At 37.7% G+C, this 16,050-nt stretch overlaps 1 protein-coding gene across 2 annotated transcripts in view; it reads left to right on the plus strand.

Annotated features, from left to right (window-relative positions):
• Positions 1-16,050, plus strand: part of L3MBTL4 (L3MBTL histone methyl-lysine binding protein 4) — a 447,392-nt gene that overhangs the window by 200,237 nt on the left and 231,105 nt on the right. For both annotated transcript variants that reach the window (XM_047828725.1, XM_047828726.1), the window contains exons 11-12: positions 8,123-8,208; positions 10,289-10,399. In XM_047828725.1, coding sequence (XP_047684681.1) covers positions 8,123-8,208; positions 10,289-10,399 — 197 coding nt within the window. The remainder of the gene's footprint in view (positions 1-8,122; positions 8,209-10,288; positions 10,400-16,050) is intronic.

The following is a 16,050-nucleotide window of genomic DNA, read 5'->3' on the forward strand; positions in this document are numbered from 1 at the left end:
ATACACACTCATACATCCATATATTTGTGAACCCATATCCTTTTCAAATAATTGCTTGTGCAAATAAATGGAATTATATTATATACATATTTGTCCATTATCTTTTTATCTTGCTCAGCTGTTTCATGGCAAATCTCTTTCAATTAATTTGGTATAGTTCTGATTCTTTATAAAGGCTACATAGTATTCCATAATATGTTGTATCAAAATTAATTCAGAATTTTCTCTGTTGATAAGTATTCATTTAAAAATGCCTTTATTGATATTTTGGTGGCATTTAGAAGGAACAGAGCTAAATGTATATGCTCATTTCTGCATTTTTAAATTGGGAGTCTAGTATTCAGACTGGTTGTGAATGTATGTTAAATGCAAGATTATTTCCAGAAATAAAGCTATAATAATTCATATTTTGAGAGGTGATGAAATGTGGTTTATAACAGCAATTGATTTCTGTAGACTCTCTAGAATTACCAGTTTGCTGGATATACTTTGCAAATATTCTAAATGTCTGAGGAGCACATAGAAATATTTTAGCAAATTATATTTTGATACCAAATAACTACTTAACATCATAATTTCTTTGGCAAGCTAAAATTACATTAGCAAAATTTATAGCATAAATAAATCTTGTATTTAATTGCAACATGAACTATTGACTTTTTTTAGTTACACACAGAATTACTATATTTAAATGGCATTTTGGTATTTTCCAAATATAGATTCTGTTGACATAAGGAAGGTAAGAAGAGTTCAGAGAAAAATGTAAATTATTAATTAATTAATTGAATAGATATTAAGTACCTGCTAAGCATGAGGCCCAGCTAGGAGCTAAAGATGTAGCAAAGACCAATATAGGCATAACATGTAAGGATTATTAGTCATAGAATATTACTCAGTGGAGTATTGTGTAGTTAGTGAAATTGAGAGAAAAATAGAAGCAAAACAACCAGTATGTTCTCCATAATGTTAGCTATTGAGAGAGACAGACAGACAGAGACAGAGAGAGAGGGGGAGACAGAGGGACAGAGAGAAATAGAGGCAATTACCCCATCTTGAGTGCCTGCCATTTACCAAACACTGGGTTGGATTAGGTACCGTGGGAGCCATGGTCCTTTTGGAGACAGTTCCGCTGGGAGCTCATCCAGTGTAGCACAGATTGGCTGTTTTCTGAAAGTGATTTCACTAGTTAGAACAGAGACTCTGTTTCCTTAGTCTATTCCTAATACACTTCATCTCAGCCATACTTTCAGCAAAACAATCAATCATGAAATGAGCTCCTCGATAAGTACTTGAGTACTTCTAGTTCATTGTGTAGATTGAAAGTTCTGTGTATGCTTTATGGTCTGGTGATTAAGGAACAAATCTGACATACTCTTAAAAATATTAGGGAGCATAACTGTATTCTTTGGTCAGAAAGGATATTTTACCCCTGATTGTGATGAGCTGAATATGAGTCCAAGACTTCTGGCATCGAAGGTACCATAACTGTGAGGTTAGTTTCAACATATTTTTTGAAAACAAAATCGAGTGAACCTGAATTAGGCTCAACAATGATTGAGATAACTGATTGTTCTCATGTCTTGCATTTCTTTTGTCTTGTACTAAATAGTGTAGTGCTGTCTAACATGGGATATTTAGTGATTCCTTGATGTTAAGATCGTTTTCATAAAGAGCCCCTCCATGTGTGCAGAACCTCGTGAGTGGAGTGGCAGCACACAGTCATTGGGGACTTCCTGCAGTCTCTACCATCCAGAGGCCTGGATGAGTTACTGCTCTGCCTTGTCAGAGCTTCTTGAAACAGAGAAGTAAATAGGTAACGCCTGGGGGGCATTCTTAGAAAATCCACTCTCTTGAAATGATGGCAAAGCCAGTCAGTCAGGGCTTCAGCAGTACTAGTTGCATGGCCCTCATTCTTCTATCGATTCTTCTTCTCGGCCTTAGTGCCTGGCAGCATACAGAGTACTCACCAAGCCTCAAAGCAACTTTTCACAAGTTTTGTTTTCTGTAATTGCAGATCGGGAGACCAGGGTTCTAGCTTTGGCTTGGCTATTAGTTGTCTTGCCTTAGATGAGTCACTTAAAATGCCAGGTCTCACTTTCCTTATCAGTACAACAAAGAGTTAGATGAAGTGCCCTGGTAAGTCCATCTAGCACGCGTGTTTATGATCAATATTCTCTGTGTTCTGATTGAACCTTCTCAGTAAGCCTCTTAGCACATCATTATTAAGCTGGACTATTGTCCATTACCTAAAAACTGTTTGTCCTGGGACGCCTATGAGTTTTGGTTCCTGGACTGGCCACTGATGTAATTATGGTTGTCATGCTTCTCTAGGTTGCATGGGACACGCTAATCAGACCAGAATTCCAGGACTTCAAGGGCTTATACTATTTATTAACTACCCTTCTTTAGACTGTCCCAGTGGCAAAATTATGTTTCTATTTAGGCTATTGTTCCAGGTGGTAAATTAATGGAGGACGTTGTTATAAGAAGAGTCTGTAACTTGGGGCGCCTGGGTGGCTCAGTCGGTTGAGCGTCCGACTTCGGCTCAGGTCATGATCTCGCGGTCCATGAGTTCGAGCCCCGCGTCGGGCTCTGGGCTGATGGCTCAGAGCCTGGAGCCTGTTTCCGATTCTGTGTCTCCCTCTCTCTCTGCCCCTCCCCCGTTCATGCCTGTCTCTCACTGTCTCAAAAATAAATAAACGTTAAAAAAAATTATAAAAAAAAAGAAGAGTCTGTAACTAATATGCCACATAAGTAGGCCTTTCTTACATGGAACAAACAGTTGAGGATTACATTCACCTTATACAGAGGCCACAAGTCAGATGGCCTTCCCTTGGTACTGTGCAGTCTATAGTGCTATTTGGAACCTTAGCCAGAATTAGTACAGGAGCATCAGCTCGTTCTAATGATACCTCTGAATACTGCCAACACCAACAGGCAAACAACTTTATATCAGTGTTCCATTCATTATATTGAGGCTAGACCAGTACAATTTTGGCTCACATATCTGGCATTCTTGGCCACCACAATATCAAATGCAAACTTAAATACATTTCATTCAGCAGATATTTGCCAAATACTTAATAAGGGATAACTACTGATCACTACATACTAGGCTGTGTTCTGGAGAAAGTCCCAGAGAAAATGGGACTAAAGTGAACAAATTCCTGTCGTTAGGCAGTTATGATCTTATAGAGCAAGAGAAACAACAAATATATAAGTATTAATTTAATAAGATAATTGGTGGTAAGTGCTATGGAGAAAAGTAAGGCAGGTCATGAGGTTAGGAGGGGCACATGTATTTGGTGAGAGGGTTCTGTATACTTAGGGAGTTCAGGGAAGGACATTTGAGCAACAACTTAAAGGAGGTGAGGTAGGGAGTGTGGAAGGTACATGGGGAAAACTTCTCTGTAAAGGAACAGCAAGTTTGAGACCTTGAGGGAGAAGAAGTCAGCTGTGTCCTAGTTGGAGCAGGAGCAGAGTGAAGGGAGATGAGGTTGGAGTGGTAATGGGTCCCTGGTGGGTAGGGGCCTGTAGATCACTGTAAGGAATTGCTGTTCCGGAATGGTATAAGTAGTCCTTGGAATGATATATTTCAGTATATTTTCACTTGCATTTAACTTGGTTTCACGTTAAGTTTCTCTGTTTTTGCACCGTCCCATATTTGTATCCCTTTTTTCTTGACTCTCAGTTTTTTCAACTCAAAGCACTGGAATTGACCTTCATCTAAGTGACTTTTTCACACAGATCTTTCTCTGTCACCCTCTTGGGATAGCACATTTTGTCGTATCCCAGATAGTCCCACTGTTTCTCCTAGGACAGTTCTCAGCCTTTAGAGAGGCTCCTCTCCCATGAGGGCGCAAGCTCTTCCCCTCCATTGCACTTCCTCCCTCTGTCCTCTCTGGCTGTCATCTGTGTGCCTTCTAGTTATTTGCTGACGTTAATTAAAGATATTTGTCACCTGGGTCTTCCTCTTCTCCAGGAAAGTGCCAGTACCATGGGGAGATCCAGGGGCTGCCTGGCAGGAGCCTTGCTATGCTTGATCCCAATAGCTGACACGTTTCCTTTGTTTGGTTCAGCCACCTGTGCCCACAGCCACAACTTGAACCTCATCTTGCCTCAGCGTTTGCCCATCTCTGATGGTTTAATCTCTCAATAGAGTGGAATGAGGTGGGACGTGAATAAATACATTTATACCAACAGCCTGCCTCCAATCTAGCAATGTTCCCACCCTTGCCATACGACACCTTGGCCTCCAGGGGGAGCTCATACTCCCAGTCCTGAGGCCTTGGACCACCTTGGATCATGGAGCTCTGGGTTATAATACTAGGGGGAAGCAGTGGTTGAATACGTGGGTAATGGAGTCAGACATAATTGTTCCAAACCCATTTCTTCCACTTCTACGTGTATAGCACTGGGAAAGCTGCTCAAGTTCCCTGAGCCTCACCTATAAAATGAGCAGCATATGTGAGGAATGAACGACTTAGTGTAAATGGAGTACTCCGAAGAGTGGTTACTAATAAACTGAAACTAGTTATATATTGCTTTCTTTGAGACAAGTGAAGATGCTGAAGGCTATTGTTCCATGGGGTGGTCTCATATGTTTCTTGAAACAAGAAATAATTTCAGCTTCTGAAAAGCTTCTGTCATATTGCCACACAGCTGTGTCAGTGGACCTGGCTCTTGCCCCTTCCTCTGTTGCCCTGATTCTGCCCCCTGCCATACCCCACAAAGGTAGGAGGACTCAGGGTGGGGCTAGGAGGAAGACAGTGGGAGTATGTGGCTTTTGCAGGCCTCCCTAGGCAATGAGACATTCTTCTTCCTTGGACTCATTGAACAGGGAATATATATACACACAGTACATACATAGCTCATTTCTGGAGAGTGTCACAGAGGCAGTACTGCTTCAGAAACACTGAAAAACAGTCACAGTCTTTTATTCTCACTTATTGATCATGAAAAAAGATGATTTCTTTCATAGCAGCATGCAAGATTTCTTTATGGGACTGGAGCAGCACTAATTGCTTCCTCCCTCAGCCTCTGCACATTCATTCCTCAGCCCACCACGCACTGCTTTCTTTAGTCACCATTCCCCAGAATCTGCTGCTTAGGCCCCTGGTGAGAGACCTGGAGCCAGGGAGGAGGGGACCCCGGTGCTGACATGGCACGATATGAGCATAATCAGAACCCACACGGAAATGTGGAAATCCAAAATACAAGGAATGAGTTTGGACAGTCGTTAAAAATATGAGCTACAGGGGCACCTGGGTGGCTCAGTCGGTTAAGCATCTGACTTCAGCTCAGATCATGGTCTTATGGTTCATGGGTTTGAGCCCCACGTTGGGCTTTGTGCTGACAGCTTGGAGCCTGGAGTCGGCTTCAGATTCTGTGTCTCCCTCTCTCTCTGCCCCTCACCTGCTCGTGCTCTGTCTCTCTCTCTCTCTCTCTCAAAAATAAAATAAACATTAAAAAGTATATGAGCTACAAAAGCAGCAGAAATAATTCCTGAAACAGAAGGTATGTAACATAGCTCATATATAGACAGGGACAAAAAGCAAAGGAAACCCTAAGAGAGTGTTTAAAAAAAAAACAACTCCAGCCTAAAACATGTGTACGGAAGTTAGATAAAGCAAATGAGTTATGAAAGTAAATGCAAATGGATTTCAAAATCCATTTAGAAGATGTTTAAAATAGATATAACTGAGACAAAATAATTTAAAAGTAAAAAAGATGGACAAAATTTTATTAAGAAAACAAACAGAAAATACAAGATGGCATACAATTTAATTTTTAGTGACAAAGAAGAATTTGATGTAAAAGCAATCAAGGTGTCTAAGGGAAATTTTTTTTCAATGTTAAATAAAAAGCACAATCAGTAGCGAAAATTACATGTGCTTTTCTGTGATAAATAATGTAACATCAAAATATAAAGCAAACTACCCCATGATCCAGCAGTTTTACTCCTGGATGCATTCCAAAAGAAGTGTATATTTGTGATGATCAACAAGGATATACTAGAATGTCTGTAGCAGCACTTTCCATAATAGCCCCCGAAATCGAGACTGTCCAAAGGACCATCATCAGTAAAATGGATAAATAAATTGTGAAATCCTTACCCAATAGACTGCTACAAAGCAGTGATAACAGATTTTCTACATGCAGCTGTCTACACGAACCTGACAGAGTGCTGAGCAAAAGCTGACCACTGCAAATGAGTACATGCTGTATGATTCCATTTATACAAAGGAAAAAATGGAACAGGCAGAGCTAATCTTAGAGGTTAGAAACTAGGATGAGAGTTTCCCTTTGTGGAGAGGGGGCAGTGACTGGAAGGGTGTAGAATGGGGAGGGGCTGTCCTGGGTCCTGGTGGTACAGCTATGCTAATTTTGTGAACAGTTTTTCAGGCTGTTTGCTTCATTGGCATATTTTTCTTAAAATATTCTTTATTTTAGTAAAAAGTTTAAATATGAAGAAAAAATTATCACAGATACACTAGAAAACTGTATGAAAAAGTATTTTAGAAATTTTAGCTTATTCCTTCAGGTTTTTTGCTTAAAAAAATAAATCAGATTTTTTAATAATAATAGCTACTTACATTCAATTGAGGCATTCTAATATGCCTCAAAACATGTGTGTATGTGTATTATATACTTAAACAAAAATTTAAACTGTTGATCCTATAGTATGCCAAAAAGAAAGCCTAGATATCATGTGACATTCTGAAACTACCATGTGGTAAAGTAGATATTATTATGAATATTTTAAATAACTATAAAAATTAATGATTTGAGATATCTCTTAAATAATTATTTGGCCAGTGACTAAATGAAGGGGACACTTACAGATTGTAATTATAATTGTTTTTGAAAAATAAAAGTGAGATACACAAATATTTCATAAAAGTTTATCCAGATGTCTAAAGCTGTATTCAGGGGGAACAGTAGTAATTTCATGGTTTTAAATGCTTCTGTTATTTAAAAAAATGAAAATAAATCAATTATCCTTATAGTTCGATTTGATGAGTAAAAACAAACCTAAGGGAAATATGAGTAAAGAAGTAATAAGAGTAAAAGCAGCAAATGAAATAATTAGAAAAGAGAAAAAACAAGAAAGCTGATGAATAAATCTAGGTGCTTATTCCTTTAAAGGAAAAAGAAAATGACACAATAATATAGACCTCAGCAAATGTAATTAGGAATAAAATAACACAAATATAAAGAGAAATGAGAAACCCAGTTAGAAATATATACATCTATGTATATATATATGTGTGTGTGTGTGTGTGTGTGTGTGTATATATATATATGTGTGTGTGTGTGTATGTATATATATATATGTATGTATACACACACACACACACACACACACACATATATATATATATATATATATAGAGAGAGAGAGAGAGAGAGAGAGAGAGAGAACCGGAGGAAGGGACGTGATAGTGAGCACAAGTAGGGGAGGGGGAGAGGGAGAGGAGGAGAGAATCTCAAGCAATCTCTACACTCAGTGCAGAGTTCCACGTGGGGCTTGATCCCTTGACTCTGGGATCATGACCTGAGCCCAAATCAAGAGTTGGATGCTCAACCGGCTGAGCCACCCAGGTGCCCCCAGTTAGAATTTTTTTAAACATACAGTGCTTTGTACCATGTTATACCAATATATAAGTTGCAATTATAAATGGCAAACCTGGGAAATTGCAATTACAGAGATGTAATTAAGAGAACAAAACCCTAATAGATGCAGAAGTATTGGAGAAATTGGAAAGATTTTCAGTTTATGGTCTGAGGTCAGATAGGGATTGTGAGTGTTTTTTCAAACTTTCTAAAGAGGTCTTTTGGGTGTAACCAGGCTCTGCCAAATACCCACCATTTGACCTTGGCCAACCTGTTTAACCTTGTTGAGTGAATGAATGAACGAACCTATATATGAGTGCTTGCTTGCCTTAGTGGGGATGAAACAGCCCATTCAGAGGTTAAAATAGACTTAGGTAATGTATGTGAGGTTCTTAGCATAGGGGCTGTTAAATAGTGAGCAGTTCACAGAAGGTCAAATGTCTTATAGTACATGGGAATCAAAATATTAGTGAGTAATTTTTTGATATGTATATGTATTTTTCAGGTTATCCTGATCCAGAAAATTTTTCCTGGACAGAATATCTGGAAGCTACTCAAACTAATGCTGTTCCTGCCAAAGTTTTTAAAATGGTGAGTTGTATACTCTCTAATACACTCTCAACTTGAAATGGTGTACATGTTAACTTAATTTGGCAGCTCAAATTATTCTAGTTTTTTATTTTTAAATGCAAGTGTTATTTTCATAACCACTTTGCCTGGTTTTCAGGTAAAACTACAAAGGAGGTGACTCATTTACTATTGTTCCTCTACACAAAAGTAATGATGGTTTCCCTTCTTATAAAGCACCGTAGCCCACCCTAGTACAGTTGAAAGCCCCTCATCAACCCCTAATAATGGCAGAGTCCTTCATTTCTGCTTCTTAGTCCACATGGCGGGAACTCTGAACTTTCACAGTCTTGGGAACTGTTTGAATGCCAACGATGCCATAATAAAATAGGTGAACTGTATGTAGTGGGTGTGTGTTACAGGTTTATCCATTTTGAGGGAAACATTGCTTTTAGCATTTAGAATACCAGTTTTTAAAGTTCAAATTTGTACTTATACCTTTATTCCAGGGTTGAACCAAGCATAAATTATTGGGGAAAAGACAGTGCACTGATAGTACAGTTAGAGATATTTATGTTGTAAAGTGGTTTTCAGATTGTTCCCTTTCAACTTAATTGTGTGCTCCAGGCTTCCTGATTCATCTTTAGTCAGAATTTTATATAGCGAGCTTCTACATATGATTTCATTTATAGAAAGTTTTCTAGGGATCAAAAGGGATTTTAAACAAAATGCTATTTCGTTTTTTTAAATAAATCTATTATAATAGACTGGATTTGGAAAATGAATTTAATCAAATTAAGAAAGCCAGAAGTCCTGGAGTGCTAGAAAGGACTTCAGGAATTGAAAAAATTCGATAAGCAAAGTACCAGCTGCTGGTAGTTAAGCTCTTTCTCTTTTGCTTTCTGTCAAAACTCATTTTATTTTTCCAAGAAGAAAATTACAAGAAAATAAAATTATGATTTCGTTAAAAAGGCAACTTCCAGGCTCTGACATGGAGTTATCATGGATTCATCTCAAGCTGTGTATCTTTGGCATCTGCAATATGAAACTATTACCTTTGTTATCAGGACAGTGACCTTGGGGAGAACAGAAAGATTTTCAAGCATCAAAGACCTACTTGTAGTCAGTATATTCCATTTAGTAGACATAATAATGCATTTTAGAAGAAAATATACTTCCACAAAAGCAGGAGAGAAGCAAACCAGATATTGGAGAAAGATTTAACTGTTTATTATGTATTATGAGGGTTTCCTATTGCCATTTCTAGACTTAAACAAAATTCAGTACAGTTTCATTTTCAATAAAGTCAATTGAATATTTTATGTGTAATAGCTTTCAGAGTGACTTTTTACCAACCTATGAACAGTGCTGGAGTTGTCTTTTGACTTTGATTTTTTGTATTTAAATTTCATTGGTGTCAATGATTTGGTAAGTCCCAGTGTGCTTTTTCCCACCCCATTTTCTTTAGGATTTCCTAAGTGTCCTCGTTATAGACTCCTGGTTCCTAGGATTTTTGGAGGAAGCTTAAATTAAAACAGTTTTTAACATGCTTATGTTACAGATAAGTAACAAAGCACAGGTTATAGCTTTAAATTACATTGTGGTTTGATTCTAAAATAGTTTTAACTGTCAAGAGTTATGCAGCTTTTATCTATTTTAAAATTTAGATTTATAAAGGATTATGTTTATGTTTTTCTAATTATTTAGTAAATAATTTTGTCTTCTGAGTCATACTCTACAAAACTGGACAGTGAGAGTGGTCAACAGTTTTTTGATTTATAAAGTTAATTTCAGAAAAAATTAATCAAATAGATAAATTGTTAATAAATTAGAACCTATTTTGAATCTTGTGATTGTTAATGAATATATGATTTAATCTGTCTTTTTAGCTATCTTGAAAATGACCAAAAAATTCTTTCTCCTCTCACAGGTTTTTATGAAACTGGATAAAATAATATGCACGAAGTGCTACGTGTCCTTAAAACTAAATTCCAGTCGTGTTCAAGGTCTAAATGCAAAGTCAGATCAATTGCACTTTAGAACACATGCGATGTGGCATCTGAGCAGTGGGATTTTGCTGACTTTGGCTCTCTTGATGTTTCAGCGGCCACCCCACGGTTTTCTGCCCAGCATGAGGCTTGAAGCGGTGGACAGACGGAACCCCAGGCTAATTCGCGTGGCTACAGTCATCGATGTGGATGAGCAGCGGTTAAAGGTAGGAACTTGCCAGAAGTGCCCTGCTGTTGTGGCTCCAATTTCTTGGCTCCGTTGGAGGAGAAAGCTTCCACTGATTTCGTTCCTAGTCCCAGTTCCTGGATACAGAGATTTCCAGCTGGCTGGTACCTGACGCGGAATCTGTAGATTAGACACACAACTGATTTTGAGTGGGATTCTAACATATTCACGTTGGGATTTGCTGTTTAGACTTTCTGTGTTCGTTCTTTCTTTCTTTCTTTCTTTCTTTCTTTCTTTCTTTCTTTCTTTCTTTTGTTCTTTCTGTCTTTCTTTGTCTCTCTGTCTTTCTTTTGTTCTTTCTCTCTCTTTCTTTCTTTTTTTAGCTGCCTTTTGTCACTATTATCAGCTATTTCTTTGAAATAGTCATTAAACACCTCAACAAGAACAATTAAGTCTTTGTTTTCTACTGTTCTTTGTTAGAGCAAAGAAAAATGAATAAAAGGACTTTAGTCACTGTAGCTAAAACAAAAAGTTAAATTTTGATATAAATATTTGATGAACAGATTTCTCTACTGTTCTTATTGTGAAATCTACTTTTTAAAAGCACACATCATCAAAACTAAATTTTCTTAGAAGCTTTTCATTTTTTTGTACAGAGCTGAAAGTTGTGGTATTCAATAATTATATAACATATGACAGTTCAAAAGTTATTTTCCACCCAAACACAGTTTATTTCATAATAATAAAAAGATTCAAGTCAACTACTTTGAAAATAGGCACTATCAAGAAAGATGCTTTTATGTGTGATGTACAGTTATAATTTAAAATAAATCTTATGTGCTATATGCTGAATAATTTATCTCATAAAGAATAATCAGTACATATATTTTAGTAAAATTTAGAGATGAGTATTTGGCCATAGATTATCAAGAATTGGCAGTGTTTTATTCTTCTGACAAATGGAAACAACTATGCTGAATGCTGTTCAGAACTAATACATTATAGGTATTTTCTCTTACATATATTGTTATTAATATTTTATTTTAAATTGAATTTTAAGCATATTGCTGAAATTATTATTTGTGGCTCTTTATTGCTTACTCTTACAGCACTGACTCTGGGAATAACTTTTGGATATCGTAATTACTTTATAAATTCACGAATATTTTGTTATTGAAAATGAACCTCAGGTTTTTTTCTCTGAATTCTCTTTTAACTTTTATTATACAATTATTGCATTTATAGGAAAAACTCAATAGTACATCAAATCTTATTTAGAATTCTAAGTGACAGATTGCTTTCTTGTGATTCATAAGCTATGTATCGTGGTATCCAGTTGAATGTGTTTGCCAGCTTATTTATGTGATCATATTGGGCTAACACATTACCTTGAAATATTTGAAAAACTTTAGTTCCTAAATTGAATTTAGTGTACTTCTTATTTACTATCTCAACATTGATCCTTTTAAATCTCTGAGAATTTAGCTGGTCCTTCCAAAGAAATATTTCATGTATCTTCTCCTTATTCTTTCTCTTCCATGGTAATTGCTTTGTCTTTTACTATAAGGAAAGAGTTGAAAAATCCCTCGTTTCTCTGACAGGATTAGAACCTTAAGTGTTACCTCTGTGGTTGTGAGTGCAATGGAAATCCCGTTAGGATTTTAGGACTAAATTAAGATGTGTTTATGCTGCTGACATTCTCTACCCTGTGAAATGGTGCTTTATAAAATGTGAAATGAATTGCTTCCACATACCATTCAATCTGTCAGAATGTTATCAGTCCTGGAATGGACATTAATGTCTTAGGGCTTATAGACTACTTTTGACCTCACCAACAGCCTCTGCCCTCTTATAGCCCATTCCTGTGATGGAACCTCCATTTTGCCGTGGACTCTCCATGCTGCATCCACCCCCAGTCCTGCAGTTCGGTATATCCTTGTCCTGTCCCATGAGGTACAGGGAGAAAGATTGTGGGCTGGCAGTTTTCTGAATAGACACAAATTATAGAAAAGATTCAGAAGTGTGGCTTAAAATTCCATTCATCAGTGTTCCCAGGGAGAAAAAGGCATTGAAAATGAGTCTCAAGTGTTTTCCTCTGAATTCTTGTTTAAGGAAATTGAAGGCAGTGGATGGGACTGTCTCTGCAGTAGAGAACACAGTTGACACTTCCCTGATCTCCTGTTTGTCCAGCACCATTTGTTTATTAATATGCTGACCATATTCTTCTGTAATTTTCTCTTTTATTTATTAAAAAAATTTTTTTTGTAATTTTCTCTTTTAACATCTAACTTTCCAAGTTTGTTTTTATCACTGACACTGGCACATAATAGGTGCTTAATAAACGTGTGAATGAATGAGTGAAAGAACAGATGGCACTGCATATATTCTGGCATCCTGTTACTTGAGTAATTGTGTGAAACAAAAAATACTCTTCTCTTTCCTAACTCCTGTCCTGATTACTCACTCTTCCATTGGAAATCCAGTTCAACATAATGTACGAAAGTGACATAGGATAAATGGATCTGGGTTTGAATGTCAGCTCTGACTTATTTAACTGTGTTATTAGCTTGGTTACTCAGTATATTTGAACTTCTTCTTATCTGTAAAGTGATGTGGTTAATAATGCCTACCTTGCAGGCTTGTTGTGATAATTCAGTGAAGTAACAAATGTAAAATACCCAAAAATGTGCCTGACTCTCTCTAGTACCGTCAGTAGTAACTGCTGTTATTAGCCAGTGCAAATGCCCTGTGCTGCTCTCCCTGGGTGCCTTTATTTTCTGTGCTAACAAAGAGGCCTCATGAAAGGAATTGTCATTGGTAGGTAGAGGAGGAACAAGCCCACAGTCCCTGGTGAGTTCGAGGGGTACTACCCTGGGAGTGCTCATGCTCATATGGTATTGTGCTGCATGTTTGTGTCTGACTGCTGAGAGTAGAGTCAGCAGGTCAACCAAAAAAACTATACTAATGATGATGATAATGACGACGATGGCACTTAATTTTATCAGACGACACTCTTGTAAGGGCTTATATGCATTAGTGCATCCTCATAGCAACCGTGGGAACAAAGGTGCTGTTATTATACTCATTTTATGGATGAGGAAACTGAAGGCCAGGGAGGTTAAGTAATTGGTCTAAGGTCACAAGAGGGAGAGAGAGAGAAAGCACAAGCAGAGGAGGGGCAGAGAATGAGGGAGAGAATCCCAATCTGCCCTGTGGCACTCCCTCTCACGAACTGTGAGATCATGACTTTAGCCAAAGTTGAGAGTCAGAAGCTTAACCAACTGAGCCACCGGGTGCCCGAGGGGAACTGGGTTTAAACCCCAGCTTTCAAATAGAGTTTTCAACTCTAGAGCTTATAGTCTTCCTACTCCTTCTATTCTTATGTTTTAATCGTTATCATAAATATCCCACTTCATAATGGGAGAGCAGATGTCTAGGGTGGGGACCGAGTTCCCTCTTAACCCACCCTACTTTGTCCTTCGTGCTGAGCCCACACTGCCTGTCCTCCCTGGAGGTTTGGGCGGTGGTACTGGCACTCCCTGGCAAAGCGCAGTAGATCCAGAAGACTAACTTTTTTCCTTTCTGCCACTCCTCAAATATGTAGTTGACCTTATGTGCTTGATTAATTCTATTTTTAAAGCAGCTTTTTTGAGATATAACTCACACACCATAAACTTCACTGGTTTTGACTATATTCCCAGAGCTGTGCACCCATCACTACTATCTAAGTTTAGAACCTTGTCATTCCTCCCAAAAGAAAGCTCATACGCCCTAGCAATGACTCCTTGGTCTACATCTCCTCGCAGCCCCTGGCAATCACTAATTCCATTTTCTGTCTCTGTGGATTTGCCTATTCTGAACATGCCATATAAATGGAATCATGTAATAAATATGTCATCTTTTGTACCTGGCTTCTTTCACATAGCATAATGTTTTGAAGGTTCATCCATCTTGTAGCATGTATCAGTAGTTCATTACTTTTTATTTCTAAATAGTATTCCATTGTACAGATGGATCTACCACATTTTGTGTATCCATTCATCATTGTAGATGTTTGGGTCGTTTCCGTTTTTTGGTTTTTTGAGTAACGCTGCTATGAACATTTGTGTATGTTTTTTAGTGGATGTAAGTTTTTGTTTCTCTTGGGTATATCTCTAGGAGTAGAACTGCTGGATCATATGGTAACTCTTTTTTTAACATAAAATGTTTTCCATAGTGGTTGCGCCATTTTACATTCCCACCAATGGAATATGAAGGTTTTAGTTTGTCTACATCTTCGCCAACACTTGTTATGGTGTTTTTATTTTATATTTTAAATACTACCTAGCCTAGTGGGCCTTATGTGTGCAGATACAAAGAATGTGAATTATTACAGTTGACATGTTGCCACCAATAGTACATTGGCCAAAAGGAGTAGGATGCAGTGACTTCTTAGCGGTTGCAGTAGTAGAAGTGATAACAGCAGTAGATATGGTGTCAGGCTCAGAAGTCACAGAAGTGTTATCAGTAGAGTAAGAAGACCCAGTTATTGAATATGGACCTTGTTTGAGACATTTAGCTAAGTATCTTATGTATTGTACCTTTATCTTCACAACAACTTTTTTAAAAACTTTTATTTTTATTGAGGACTAACTGACATGTGACACTGAATTGGGTTCAGGTGTACAACATAGTGATTCCATATTTGATCACCACAGTAAGACTGGTTACAGAAAGCTCTTACAGGTATGGGTTATTTCTGCCTCACAGTTGGCATGGAGACTTTAAGTATTGACCCAGAGTTCACAATCAGCAGTGGAAGAACTGGCTGTAAACTCAGATGTTTCTAATTCCAAAGCTAGTGCTCTCTCATTTCAGATATTACCCTCTAGCTGTGATAAGCCATAGGAACTAGAGACTATAAATTGTCAGTGTTGGCAGGACTGGGCAGTGGCAGCCTGACTCAAGATATTCTCCACTCTTGCTCTTTTTTTTTTTTTTTTTTTTTAAATTTTTTTTTTCAACGTTTATTTATTTTTGGGACAGAGAGAGACAGAGCATGAATGGGGGAGGGGCAGAGAGAGAGGGAGACACAGAATCAGAAACAGGCTCCAGGCTCTGAGCCATCAGAGCCTGATGCGGGGCTCGAACTCCCGGACCGCGAGATCGTGACCTGGCTGAAGTCGGATGCTTAACCGACTGCGCCACCCAGGTGCCCCTCACTCTTGCTCTTTTAAGTCCACTGGCACTAGTCAAGTCAGATATTCTGATTTTCATACTGAAAATATTAATTTGCTCATGTGTGGCTCATGGCCTATGAAGTTTTTCTTGCCATGGCAGGTTTTTAAGATGCTATTTCCCTTGTGTTGATTACTGTGTTTATTAATTACCATAGTTACTTTCTAATAAATATTTATGATATACTCGGTGTGTATCGTGTTCAGTTTATAGCCATCTTTTATGTTTAATAATTATTCTTTTGTTTGGTTGCACAGTATACTCTGTTATATTTGAAGGCCCATTACTGTCACCTTATCAGGAAATGCACGTTAAACTACAATAGACGGATGGATGCTTTTAGGAAGGTTAGCCTTTATTTAGGAAAAAAAGAGTGTATTCTTCTACAAATAAATGTAAAAGGAGGACTTAAAACAGAAATATTTGATAAATATTTGCCCTGTGGGAACCACAGCTAAGCTGGGAAATGAATTA

Source organism: Prionailurus viverrinus, chromosome D3 (assembly GCF_022837055.1).
Source record: "Prionailurus viverrinus isolate Anna chromosome D3, UM_Priviv_1.0, whole genome shotgun sequence".
NCBI classification, from domain to species: domain Eukaryota; kingdom Metazoa; phylum Chordata; class Mammalia; order Carnivora; family Felidae; genus Prionailurus; species Prionailurus viverrinus.